Genomic DNA, 13,930 nt, shown 5'->3' on the forward strand with positions numbered 1-13,930 from the left:
TTTATTTATACCAAACCACTGTTCATAAGGATTTGAAACAAGCAATTAAGTAATAAGTCATTAGGCAACATAGTTCACGCTTGATGAAATACTGGCTGTGATCCTACCTTGTTTCCAGTGTGCGTGTCCCAGATTAGAAGCTTGCCATCCTGTGATGCACTGACCATTTGTCTTAGAGAGGAACACAATATCACTGTAAATACAGCTGGTTTTTAGATTAGAAAAAAAAATATTGCAGTTAAAAGCTTGCACCCAGAAATTGTTGTTTTCTATCTTCTTGTGACCCTGAGATAATTAATGGGTGRATGGATGTGTTTTTACCAGAGCATGTGGGATCTGACTAGAGTCAAAATGTTTTGAAAATATTTTTTTCAAAAAATATTTATTTCTCAACAATGTTCAATGTGGTTTATGAATTTGAAAGCTTTGAAATAAGTTATAAATCTTTGCAATAAGAAACGTTATATCCAGTTCAATAGAAAAAATGTAAAACTGATCATCTTAAAGAGCAGTTTGTGTTTAGAGACTACTTTTTTTTTTTTTACTGTTTAACCCACCGGTTATATTTTAAAAAAAAATTTTATGTAAGGCGTTAGAAGACAGTGATGAGACATAAAAAATAGAGCTTAAAGCTYGTTATAAAATACAATCTTGTTTTTCCTTGCTCTTCTTTTACAGAGAAAATAAATCAAGATGTTTTTGTTTAAGATGATGATGTTCCACCTGAGTTACTGAAGTAAGTTACAGAAACAAGATTTATTCAAATTAATAAATRTACTTTCTCTGGGGSGAAACGATTAGTTTAGCTCAAATCATAGTTTTGGCTATGATTTGAGCTAAACAAATAAATCAAACATTATGAAAAACAGACRCAATATTCAATAAAAAATTATAATTTCCCATCCTCTAACCTTGAATCTTCTGACCAGTGCATGGCATAGATCTTTGCCAGGTGGCCCTTGAGTGTCTTCCGGAGCTTCAGCTGGACCCGGCCCACAGGGGCCACGCCATTAGCTGATGCTGTCATGGTGGTGTCGTTCGCGGCCTTACGCGCCGCCTAGTGGCCACATGAGGGAATACATATGTTAGAAAGAACACGTTTGAAGAAATCTTAGTGGATAAACGATGTAATGAAAGTCAGACCAGATGAAAATACCCTGATAAAGATATTGCTTCCTGTCTGAAGGTTTTAAGGAGTTTCTACAGGAAGCAGTTTGTGTCATTCAGGAAATGCTCACCTCAATCTGAGCACGGAGGCCATCACACTCCTTTTTCAGTGCATCCATTTCAGCTTTCTCAGCTGCCATAATGACAGTCGCCGGAGGATGTTACCGATGGAAGATGACACAATCACTCTGTGGCAAAATGGAGTACAAGAAGGAACAGTAAGGCAAAGAGGAAATTACACACAAAATATAAATTAATTACTTCATGCATAGAGCTTGATATATCAATCTTATTTTACTGAGCTAGATAAACTTCCTTTCAGCTGACACAGCAATAAATTATGTTAACATCTTCTGACATTTCTCTGGATGAGTGAGTGACCTTGATTTATCCATCTAGAGCGGTTGGTTTCTGCTACACCGTCAAATCACAAACATCTGATTCTGCTGATGCAATCCAAAACTGATGTTATAATCCTGACAGGTCAAATAATGGTAAGTAGGATAAAATAGGGAGGTATGAAAAAGAGGAGAAAGTAAATATTTTATAAAACGTAGAATAAAGTGAAAGGAAAACGGTGTCAACCTTTTAACTGCAGGATTCTGAGTCCTGTTTTGTGCTCATCTGTGATACACAACATTTGAAAAAGCTGTTTACCTGCTGTTTGAAGACATTAGTAATAATCATAAATATAAGGTATTCATTCAGTCACTTCTGTCCTTGTCTGACAACATATGAAGGGTTAAATGTCAAAGAAGAATCAAAAATTCCCAAAAGCCTTGCGTGCAGAAGTGTACAGTATAACTAATACTCTGTAATGGGATACTGACGTCTGACAAATTTAATGCCAAGAACCTGCTTAGACCCTACTGAGGCCAACATTCAAGCCTAAAATTAAACACATTCGCAGGATTTTTACATGATTTATATCTTTTTTTTTTTTTACAAAGTATCTGGTTCACTTTTTGTAATAAAAAATGACATTTCAGGAACTTAGGATGCAAAAACACAACTTGCATACTGAGTTGTGCAACACAACTTGCACAACTCATAGCAAACAGAACAGCGAGAAATTGTAAAGTGTCAGCAGAAATATGAACTTGTTGCATAGGGAAAAAATCCAGAGTGTTGCCCTCCTGACCACAGAATCTTGTGCAYGATAAAACATGACTATCATGGAGATGAAATGGATTGCTGGCCTGTCTACTGCACATGTGGAAGACTGAACCTGTGACAGGATGAAGGTCAGAAGATGGGAAGACAGGAAGTGGAATAGTTCTGTTGTTKAGGGGGTTTCTGAGGTGGGTTTGCTGCACAGGTTTAAATCCTGGAGATCTCAGAGGAGGCTTTACRGCCAAATCTCCTCTCATCCGATTACTACTCTTTACCTCGGGATCAGGGAAAGAGCGAGGTGATGTGGAAGATGATGAAGAAAGAAATTGTTCTTTTGGAGTCAAAACCATAACCAGCACACACAGGTAGAGTGTCTTAGATCCAGCACATAAAACATCTAATGTGAGTTCTATGTTTTTTGGTTAAAAACAGATCATCAAAACAGAAACTCTCTTCATAAGAAAAAGTCTTGCAGAAGAAATCTTAGAGGCAGGAATCAGTTTTAGGGTTGGTTACATCTTTTTCAACTGAGACTTAAGATCTTCTTTGGGTGCTTGTTTTTAATCCAAGCTGTCAAGAATAAGGTCTTAMAATGAGCTTATTATCTAGTGCTAGCTTGAAGCTATTGGAGTGGTTGCTTGGATAAAGACAAAAACCTTTAGCGGCTTCTTGAGAATTGTGGATGAATTAGATTCCTGAAATCAGTGAAACAAAATTACAAAATGGAGATGCAAAAAAAGATCCGTGGTTGCCACAGTTTGCCTGCATTTCCATGGTGAAGCAATGTTGTTTTTCAAACTTAAAAATCTTCCTTTAACAGTAGTGGAATCACCTGCCCAGAAACAGTTAAGCAGAAACTCACCTTTTTCACTCACAGTTAGGACCTTGTCTCCTGCAACCGGGCAGCTGCTGGTCCTAGTCCGGCTCTGTGGTCCCTATGAGTTTAGATTCCACAGTCCCAGGTTCGCCGGCTCCTCTGATGCTCTACCCAATGCAGACTGCTGATCTAGCTTCACCTGCAAAAAAACTCTCTCTTTCTCCTGCCCTTCCTCCACTGTGAAGAACAGATGAGGATTGGAAGGGATGAAGGAGATAAGGGATGAAGGGATAAAGCACAAAGATGGAAACACAGAGGGAAGGAGCGAGACTGAGAGAAACAGGGGGAGGGAACGTGGCAGAGCGCAACAGGTAAACTGATTGGAAGAAAAAAAAAAGAGGTTATGAGGTCAAATGACAAAAGCAGGTGAGGAACCAAAGGAAGGCAGGAAGCTAAGTAAAAAACGTAGATGGAAACCTGAGGGATTCGAGATTTGCAAAGAAATGACGGTATTTATTTTTCTTTCCCCAAACACACAAATGATTCTCAAGTAGATATCATTAATTCAAACTTCACAAAACCTTTGGAGAAAACAATAGAAATGGTTGAATGGGCATCATTGAATTAACTCTGAGGTGTTTTAACCATCATGTCTTTGCAGTCACTTGTTGTTGCAGGCCATGTTTTTCATGTCTACGGGGGGGTTGATGGGACGGTTAGTTAGGAGCGGAGGTTGACAAGGGGCGAATTGGTTTGGCAGAGCTAATGAGCTGAGCCTGGTTAATCGGGGTTTTATGAGATATCCGGGGACGAGCAATCTCGTTAGGGAATTAGAGCGGGTCGGGCTAAACGTGCGTCACACTTGACTTGCAAAGGTAGGGACGAAAAGTGGATCAAGAGTCGACTGTAGCATTGTGCCTTTTTCAGAAAACCTTCAGGTGATCTTTGCAACTGAAGAGATGCACTGCAAGAAAAAGATATGCTCTCAGAACCTGTCCAAAGTGATCAGGTCTTTATGAAAGTCTTCATTGCTCCTATAAGCTCTCTAAGACCGGATGGCACCTGGAGAATGTAGAGGCCAACAGGAGAGCAGGCGACGAGGGCTTGAGCCATGTTCCGATGTGAAGTGGAGAAGGTTTTGGTTTGATCTTGTTTGGTCTACCCCTCTGGCATCTCGTAATCTGACTTGCAACGTCAGGAGGATTTGCACTCTTTCTTCCAGGAAATCTGGGTGGGCAAATTTAGAAGAGGTGGGGCAACTAATGGTAATTAGATCACCTCTTTTCATTAAAGTGGAAGGATGGAGGTCAGGACTGGGAGCCTTATGCATGTTTGAATTCTTGAATTTTCACATAAATATGATTTTCTGCCAATGGCTTTGATTCCAGATAAAAGTGCATATTTTGATTGAATATTTCAAAAAATATGAAGCTAAAAAGAGGATGCAAAAAAGCACATATTCTGGGAGCTAAATCTATGAACATGTTTAAATCATTCCGTACTCTTTGGACCAATTAAGCTCTAAATGAAACAAGTCTTTTTGGGCCTAAGAAATTTAATCACAATATTAATTTATATCACACATTTTGGGAAGTGCAATGCAGCGGTTTTAGTTGAAGATTTCAATAAAATGTAAATCTCTAAACTGACCCAATTCTGTTCAGAGATTTAACAATCCTGGGAATGGATGCGGTTTGGTGTGGAATGTCAACCCCAGAGGAAAAGGTACAGACCCAATGATGATGCTGGTTGATGCTGGTAAAAAAAAGAGAGTGATTATCCACAGAAATATGCGTTTGGTGTTGACATGATCTGAAAGGCCGTTCAGAAACGAAGAAGTCATCATCCAAATGCAACACCAAAAACATGTTGTAGAAATATTGAATCACAGCTCAAGGAATCATGAGGACCTCTGAATTAGTTGCACGGTGGTTTAAGGACAAAACATTTATGCTTTAAAGTCACTATGACAAAGGCCTGATTCAGTAACAATTTTGGTAATTATTTCTTTAAAGAAGGAGCATAATATGTTAACCTGTCATGTTCTCTAACTTTATTTTATTTTTTACAATATCTGCAAGTCTGTCTGTAATAAAACATTGGTATGGCTAGTGAAACTGTTTCAAGGACATGATTTATCACAACTATTTCATGACACAACAAAAAGACATGCCTGAATTTTGTATTTACTCTGGTTGTCTTTATTTGTTGACTTTATATTGTAAATACCAGAACACTAGAAAATCAAGTATGGGCATCATCAGGTAAGACTAACTCTATTCTCTTGAAAGTGTTCCAGCTGGCTCTTTGTCTGCCTAAGACGTTAAAACACTTGTGAAATGTTTATCTCTTTCCTCAGGCTCTCGTGACGCAGGCTAAAAATAAAACCTGCTGTAAGTCACACTAAACTCTTCCCGAATGAGGACTTCATGCATGTTTGTCTTTAGTAGCAAGTTTAATCTGATCACAAAACCTTTGTCTCAGTGATGCACTATGTGATCTTAAAGGTTGAGTGAGTCCATGAACAGTTATCCCTTTTGTTTCCGTGTTGAACTGGAAATCCAGTAAGGAAGGAAACTCAACCATCCCTCTGTGCTTTTCAGGTTCTGGATAAGTTGACTAACACAGTACTTTTGATTTTTGACAAGCAAACCTTTATTGTAAAAGAGTACAGTAATCTGTCTCTACAACTTTATTATTCCACTTTGGGGAGAAAAAAGAGAAATTCACAAGGAATGAAAATTGAACTTCTTTATCTTTTCACAATATCGGTGAGAGATGAAGTTGCTCAACTTTTAAAATGACATCAAAGATAAGCTTTTATACCAAAGTAATGTAAAACACAAATTTAAATAATGTACTTAGTATAGCTACTGAGTATCTATACCAATATAGATGGTGTATATGATAATATAACAATAACAATATAGACGTTGTATCAAAAATGTAATTCCTGGGAAAGATTACCCAAATTAAACCACAATTTAATTTGTGGTTTCCAAATTAAATTGGAAACCACACATCAGATACAAGTAAAGTTTCTAAAGGTCTCAATTATTAAAAAGGCCAAACATTTCTTAGAAAATAATGCATAGCACTTATTGTATTGTTTATAAATGTTGCTCCTTGTGAGTTTTTGTATAGAAATTTGTGGGAAATATTAGTTTACTCTATCTTCTCTCCAAAAACATGCTGGAAAAATTGTACATAAAATAGGATCTTTTGATCATGCCTTCCTTATTCTGGCAGCCCAAATTATTGACTTTTTCTTTATTTTGTAGAACTTTTTGGGGTAAAACTTCTATATAAAGTCAATAAAAATGCACCACCTACAAATATTTAATATATTTTTACACAAAGAGAAGAGGTTAAATGAGGGGTCACTGTAGCTTTAAGATGCAAGTGGTGTTTGTGTGTGTCTATATGTGTTAAACTCTGGAACTGATTGGGGACACAGCTCAAACAATGTCCACAGATTCTTCAATTCAAATCAAGATATAATCACAAGGCTATTGGGAAGGAGGTCTGATTGGTCAATAATGTGGGAGAAAATGTTTTCCTTCATTCTACGTCTTTCCAACGCATTATTTTGTTGTTCTTTTTGTTGTTTTTCTTTCTGTATTTTACAGTACAGTTTACTTATTTTTCTTTCTCTTTTTTCACACCAAATGCAAAGAAATTGCACCACATTGTTTTGTATTGGGTTTCTTATTGGCTGGGAATAAACAGTAAACAAGCAGAGCAAGCCAACAAATGCTTTCTAATAGGAAGGTGAGATGTGGGTCAAATGAGCGCTGCACCCTTAATCTGTTTGGTAAGCTAACAAATATTATTTTTTGGGTGAAAGAAGATCAATGCATTTAATATCTACATTTGATATGTTTTTCATGTAAGATGTCAAATGATACTGTTCTTTCTTAGCTGACTTAGAGCAATGCAGTATTATTTTTAGGTTTCTTAAAGCAGTGGGGAAAAATTCCTATCTTCTCAAAAGGTAAAGTTGCTGATTCTCTGTTTTCTTTTGTCATTTGATTGACTGTCTGAACAGACATAAGGAAGGACAACACAGCATCCAGTTTTCTTCGTGATAGAGGAAGGAAATGATGGCTAGACAGGTAAAAAGCATCTACTGTCAGGAGGAAATTTGCATTGAGGAAATTTAATAGCATGCATCAATTCTAGAAAGCTTTTAGACCTTTAAAAAAAATTGTCCAATAATTTTCTCCCTTATAGAGAAATCATGAACAAAGAAAACAGTAGGTGCCGTGTTAAAAGTCCTGTTGCAAATGATGCATTTCTCATTACAACAAACCTGAGCACAATTTCCAGAAAAAGAACTGAAATTGAGATGTCCTGCTCTATTTGTTTCACAGTTTGAGCGAAGAGCCGCTGTGCTGCTCCATCCCACTCTCCTGCGGTAAGTCTCAGGCTGTAATCCAGGCTAATGAAGTGGGACAGAAGAGGGCTATCTCACTTCCTGGTATCTCTCAGTTGTAACGAGCTCAGGAGTAAAACCCTGCACTCTAACTCTCTCCCCTTTTGGCCTCTTCATTCAGTGAAGCTCTTAGTCCACTTTGAGAGCACAGAGAGAGGACAGAGTCACACGGAAGACTGGATGTAGAGGGATTTAGATTTGTTTTGAGCAAGCAATAAGCAAGTGGGACTTAAAAGAAATGAAATATCGCTTACCTGCTGTCTCATGCAGTCATTAACTAACCTAAGTTATGGTTCTGGACTGTGGGAGGAAGCCAGAGAGAACCTGTGGATTCAGAGGCAGAACATGCAAACTGCAGACAGAAAGACCTGGGCTGGGATTTGAACCCAGGACCTTCTTACTGGAGTACCAGTTGACTGCAGTTTTTTATTTTATGTAAACCACCAAAAGCAAAACATGATGGTGATCTCAACAAACATAATCACATAAACATGGACCATGTCTGCATGTTAACTTCTGACATGTAAGCCACTGAACCATGATCAAAATCAGAACCAGTCAGCTTTATTGTGCACATAAACAAGGAATTTTCTAACTTGTTCTCAATGTGCAGACATTTTGAATATATTAATTTGAAAATAATTAGATTAATGTCCCTCTTTTTAAGACCAAAAACAAAGAACTAGTGGTGTTAATGAATGAACCCAGTTTATTAGTTAGGGCTTGAGAAGCCTAGGCAAATTCACACAGGTACCTGTTGTCAGTTTGCACTGCCACCTGCTGGGAGTGACCGGAGTAGAAAATTGAGCCCCTGAATTAATATGTATAGCATAACTTTCCTTTTTGGAATAACTATAATTTTGTCATACTTAAAAAAACTCCTTTCATATTTTCTAAACTTGATTAAAACATGAATATGACCAGAAATAAAGTCAAAAATAGGTTTTTGGATCTGCTTAATGATAATGGAAATGGAAGCAAATGATTGAACTTATAGAACACATCATTTCAGTAAAGGGTTTTACATTGTAGATTTAAATCTTCATTTGCAGCATTATTATGAAAAGTAATAAATTGCCGTTGACAAAAACAGATAAACATAGAACCAGAGGTAAACAAACAACACTAGATTTAATGGCAGACTAGAAATTATAGCACAGATTTTGTTTATTTGTGTTAATCTGATAAATTGCTGAAACAGCAACAGGTCAAATACAGTTAGCCTGAAAAACTTTGGAAATTCACAAGATCCCTTTCACACACATTTTAATAATTTGAGTGATTCAATAGTGATTAAATAGTAGTTTAACATAATCCTGCAAAATCTGCTGCTGATTCTTTCAAATGATCAGAAATGTTGTCATCTTAAAGTGCATTCTAATCAAATACAAATGTGAAATGCAAACACAACCACAGATACACCAATTCTATATTCCAGTAAAACAACCTCTTTGTAAAATAAAACGAGCAGCTGACTGAAGGTCTCTCTTTAGCCAGTCTTGTTGGTAACATCTCACTACTGTGTGGTACCGCCCATCTCCTTCTCGCAAATGTAGGGCAGCAACATGCTGCAGGGGGCATCGTACCAGCTCTTTGTCGCCACACGTTCCATCACCTGCGTCTTGACGATGTAACCACAGTCCTCATTGATGTGGTTATTGGGCTCGTTTTCCTCCCAGAAACTTTTGTGAAGAGAGACAAAGATATAGCAAGCTCTTTAGTCGATAATATTATACTCAACAGGTACAAGCAACAGATAAGATTTTCTAAAATGAAAATCTATTATGCTGTGTGTTTATTCTGCCACTGTATCATGGAAAGTACTTTGAAACTTGAACCCTAATGTTTGGTGGAGGTTTCAGAGATTTGCTAAAGAACAACAACATCATACAAATCAAAGAAACACACCAAAAGAGAGTTTAGTGAAGAAACTTTCACACCTAAATCAGGATTAGAGAATTAAACAACACCCCAAGGCATTAAGATTTTTCATAGCACTGATGGATGGCACTAAAGAGAAGACAATCTGTAGATAAGATGGAGGTAAATGGAATGGCGAAAAATGGCCAAGTCAAAGTCTAGAGTCTAGACCAATAAGAAAATTTTATGTTTATGCTCTATTTCTAAGAATAACTATTTCTTCTTAGAAATTGTTCTAAGAAGAACAAAATAGTTCTTTTTAGAACTATTTTGCTAAGAAGACTGTGCACAGCAGCTGCAGGGTACTCTAAAACACTAGTGCAGACATAAATAAATACAAAATCAAAAACATGCACAGTTTTTAAATTAGCAACTATTCACTACTTTGTGTTGCATTTGTGTCACATAAACCCTCATGAAATAAATGCATAAAAGGCTCTAGTTGTAATGTGACAAAATGTAAAAAGGCTTAAAGGGTGTTAATTTGTTTGCAAGGCATACCAAATAATAATAATGATGAATAAAATCATACAATCTAAATCATCATAAAATTGTATGGTAACCAGTAAACAAAATGGTACAAATTGAAGTGATTTCAACATATATTTGTCCATTTAGAAGTTTGGAAATAAATGGCTGCAGTCAGCATAAAAAAGTGGTGAACGCTGCATGAAAGTTTAAAATGGAACAAAACATTCAAATGGAAGGAGAACCAAAGGAAAAAAAAATAAAAATAAAGACAACATATATGGATAAAAAAAAGAGGAACATCAGGAATGTAGGTGACAATTGGGGAATAAACACAAGTCCGTGACTTTAAAATGAGGAACGAAAATCAGGAGCTTCTTATAAAATATGCCAAGTCGGCATTTAGTGTAAAATAACAAGAGATGAAATGAAAGTTCACAATATTTGTCTCACAAAGCAGAAGTGGAAAACATAAACCTGGAAAAAATATAGATTTAGATTCCAAGAAATGGAAGATGATAATGAAGAAGAAAATGTTAAGGACAAAAATGCCAATGTTTAAACAGTTAGTTATTTGATTATATTTGTGTATTTTTTATGAGTGTTTCCCTCATAACAATACCCTAGAGGTGTACAGTGGTTGTTCTTATCAGTCACTCCACACTTGCCCGATTTACTTTTCAAGATTAAAAGAAAAAGTAAACTAAGCAACCGAACCTGTTGAGTTGCTGTTTAAGTTTAAGTAGAACTGAGTAATTCACAATTTATACCCCAGAAAAACAGAAAATTGAGATCTGATCAGTACAATTTTTATGACACAATCAACTCACAAAGTATAATATTTGGAAAATTATTCCAATACATGAATTTCTTAGGAATATTTACAGGTAGCAATAATTCTGCTTCATCACAGAAGGCTTTTGTACAATTCTAAGGGTGCTAATAATTGTGGAAGATGCTGAATAAATGAATGTTTGTAATGAATAAAGTAGGTGATGTAAGCTGAAAATTAAGAGGAAAAAACTGCCAGGCTGTGTACTAAAGACAAAAGAGTTATATGTTCCAGAAGGAATGAATGTGTGATTTTTGTTGAATAAATCAACAGTAGTTAATTCACTGATAAAATCCATCCATCCATCCATTCATTTTCTTGACACCCTTGTCCCTCAGTGGGGTTGGGAGGGTTGCTGGTGCCCATCTCCAGCTAACTTTCCGGGCGAGACACTGATACAATATTTCCTTAAATTTGTCAGTGTGCCAAACGTAACAAGCAAAGCAAAGGTAAAGGTCCACTGGACCTGCAGTTTGTTTGCAAACGTCTGCCCCAGCTTCAGCTGGAGTGAATGTCTATCAAAGCTGGAAAAAATGAAAACCTTTTGTTTCTGTCATTTACTATAAAGTTGTTTTAAAAAGGTTAACGTGATAAATTGCATTCTGGACAGTTTGATGTGCTAGAAAATGGATTGTATCAATATATGTAATATAGTCTGACTCCAACTGTAGTAATATTAATAAATAAAAAAAGCTGAAGTTTTTCTTGCTAGATTGACTCAGACTGAAACTATCTAGTCACTTTCTACCACTTGATGACTGTAATATTTGTATGTTGCAGATCTGCAAAAACCAGTTGTGACTGAAGTTCAGTGATGTTTGATGTCTCGCTCAATTTAAGCACATGGTGGAGAAATGTGTATTCTTTTAAACTTATTATTAATTTAAGTGACAGTATTTTGTAGTATGTTGATAAGAAGTCTATACCCTCCAACTAGCGGAGTGTCGTCGACCCATTTCCACTCATCCTCTGTCTCTCCATCGGTGATTCCAAACCAGTATGAGTTCCAGTGTCCTCTGGGAAGGAGATCCCACAGAAAGGTCTGACAGATAAACAAAGTGGGATTATTTACATGGTCAAATTCCAACACAGTAAGCTCAACATTGCGTGTGAAATTTGATTATTGTTAAAAACAAAACTATGCTTACAATAGAAATAAAGAAAAAAGAAAACATGGTACCATTAGCCTTGGCCTTCAGGAAACGGTTGGGCATGAAAAGCTTTAATGCATTAATGGCAGGAACAATGTTGAGTTTTGTTGAAGGATGTAATGGAGTCAAATATATCCATTTTATAAGAGATTTTTAGACACTCTTTACAAAGTTAACTTTATTTTTGGGTAGAATTTGACACTGTTTTTGCACAAAATATGGTTTGGACAAAAATTGTCCCTGTCAGAGCAAACACATCTGATATTTGGGCGAGTTTTTAAAGGATTTTGGGAGGCAGTGTAAAGCAAATTACTTTATGTTCTCAACTTTAAAATGAACTCTGTCAGACAGAATCAAATGAAAAGATCACAGATGCTGCACTATCATACTTACCTGCTCTTCAGCTGTTAGGATAATGGCCAGGTGACCTCCTTGTCTTTGACAGTACATTTGGCTGACAGACCAACTTTTGGGATCGTTAGCAATCAGGTAACAGCTGTCGTTGAAGAGACGCCAGTTCGTAGGACACACAATAGGGGCTCTGGTTGGTTTAGATGTGGCTTCAGTGGCTGGAAACCAACAGCACATGTCACACCTCAGACGCATAAGAATAACATTCAATCATCAGGCCTTGGTAGCTTTTAATTCCCTGCAGCCTTGTATTGTAAGCATTTGGTTTTATGCTTTGAGTTGTTTATTGTTCTTAATCCATCCATTTTCTTTCACCCTTGTCCCTCAGTGGGGTCGGGAGGGTTGCTGGTGCCTATCTCCAGCTAGTGTGCCGGGCGAGAGGCGGGGTACACCCTGGACAGGTCGCCAGTCTGTCACAGGGCTATTGTTCTTAATGAGATGCTAAAATAATAATCTTTCATTTAGTTGCGTATTTATTCTGCGCTCTAATGGGTGACCAAATATAATGAACACTGGACATGTTCCCTAAGAAAGACAAAACCTCAATTTGACCCTCAGAAATGATATTTATTAACATCTTGGTATGACTGAGAGTGTTGTAATTGTTCAATAATGCCTTATAGTTTAATAACCAGTGTAGTAATTAGACTCAGGTAAGAAATAAAGTATCTAAATATTAGACAGTCTCTCAACTGAACACTGAGACTCTAATGAAAGTAGGAAAAAAAATGTCAGGAACTCCACATGATTCTGCATTTATTAACACTATGTGAACATTATGCAGCATTTTAAGGAGAACTGTACCTTTGGCTGTCATTATGGAGGTAAGGTTCACCTGCAGCGCTTCTTTTTCTTTCTGCAGTTGTTTATTCGCCTGCTGGAGTTTTGTGATTAACACCATCAATGCTGAAACATTTGCGTTTTCCTTCTGCATCTCTGCAGTTGCTTCAGCACCAGGCGGGGGTTTGTTCTTATCTGCAAACAAAATTAAACCATGAAACATTTTTAAAGCTTTTATGAAAGTCTGATTTGATACATGTTGATAATTTAAACATAACTGCCAGTTTCTGCAACATATAGGCCTCTAAAGAACAGATTCAAGTTTGTTAATACACTGGAGAAACAAGCCAAGGGTGTGGCTTGTACTTTTTTCCAGAATGTGAAGACAGACCTGCACTGTATTCACATTTAACAAGAACATATGATATAAAAGTTAAAAATCAAATATATTTTGGTTATGTTTGGTTATGTAAAGGACAAAACATATGAATCATAATAAGARACCTGAGCAGAATTTTGATTCCTGAAGCGTGCATAAGCTTAACTCACCGAGGTCTAACATATTGAAGTTGGCATTTGATTTGAAGCTTCCAATTTGTTCTGTAAACAGGTTTTTACAAGTTACAAAAATTATGCTAGCTTGCTCAAAGGGAGAGCAGAATTCCTAAGCTGCTCTCATTAACAAAACTAACTGGTGAGAAAATATGTTATGTGCAGTGGTGGAGAAAGTACTCAAAACATTTACTTAAGTAAAAGTACAAATACACAGTCAAAAATGTACTTAAGTAAAAGTCAAAGTACCACATTAACATTTTACTTAAGTAAAAGTAAAAAAG

At 36.6% G+C, this 13,930-nt stretch overlaps 2 protein-coding genes across 3 annotated transcripts in view; both read right to left on the reverse strand.

Moving 5' to 3' along the window:
• Positions 1-3,420, reverse strand: part of gnb3b (guanine nucleotide binding protein (G protein), beta polypeptide 3b) — a 7,701-nt gene extending 4,281 nt beyond the window's left edge. Inside the window, exons 1-4 of one of the 2 annotated variants that reach the window (XM_008422672.2) lie at positions 3,156-3,420; positions 1,239-1,355; positions 912-1,057; positions 108-171 (exon numbers count right to left, since the gene is read on the reverse strand). In XM_008422672.2, the coding sequence (XP_008420894.1) occupies positions 108-171; positions 912-1,057; positions 1,239-1,307 (279 nt within the window). In that variant the 5' untranslated portion in view covers positions 1,308-1,355; positions 3,156-3,420. Of the gene's footprint in view, positions 1-107; positions 172-911; positions 1,058-1,238; positions 1,356-3,142 lie in introns of both variants that reach the window. The other variant, XM_008422671.2, reaches the window with a different exon arrangement.
• Positions 3,421-8,644: 5,224 nt separating this feature from the next.
• LOC103472832 (CD209 antigen-like protein E) overlaps positions 8,645-13,930 on the reverse strand; it is a 16,096-nt gene continuing 10,810 nt past the window's right edge. The window contains exons 3-6 of the mRNA XM_008422670.2: positions 13,119-13,289; positions 12,297-12,472; positions 11,679-11,794; positions 8,645-9,214 (exon numbers count right to left, since the gene is read on the reverse strand). Coding sequence (XP_008420892.1) covers positions 9,049-9,214; positions 11,679-11,794; positions 12,297-12,472; positions 13,119-13,289 — 629 coding nt within the window. The 3' untranslated portion in view covers positions 8,645-9,048. The remainder of the gene's footprint in view (positions 9,215-11,678; positions 11,795-12,296; positions 12,473-13,118; positions 13,290-13,930) is intronic.

The sequence above is a fragment of the Poecilia reticulata genome, linkage group LG11, assembly GCF_000633615.1.
Source record: "Poecilia reticulata strain Guanapo linkage group LG11, Guppy_female_1.0+MT, whole genome shotgun sequence".
Lineage (NCBI taxonomy): Eukaryota > Metazoa > Chordata > Actinopteri > Cyprinodontiformes > Poeciliidae > Poecilia > Poecilia reticulata.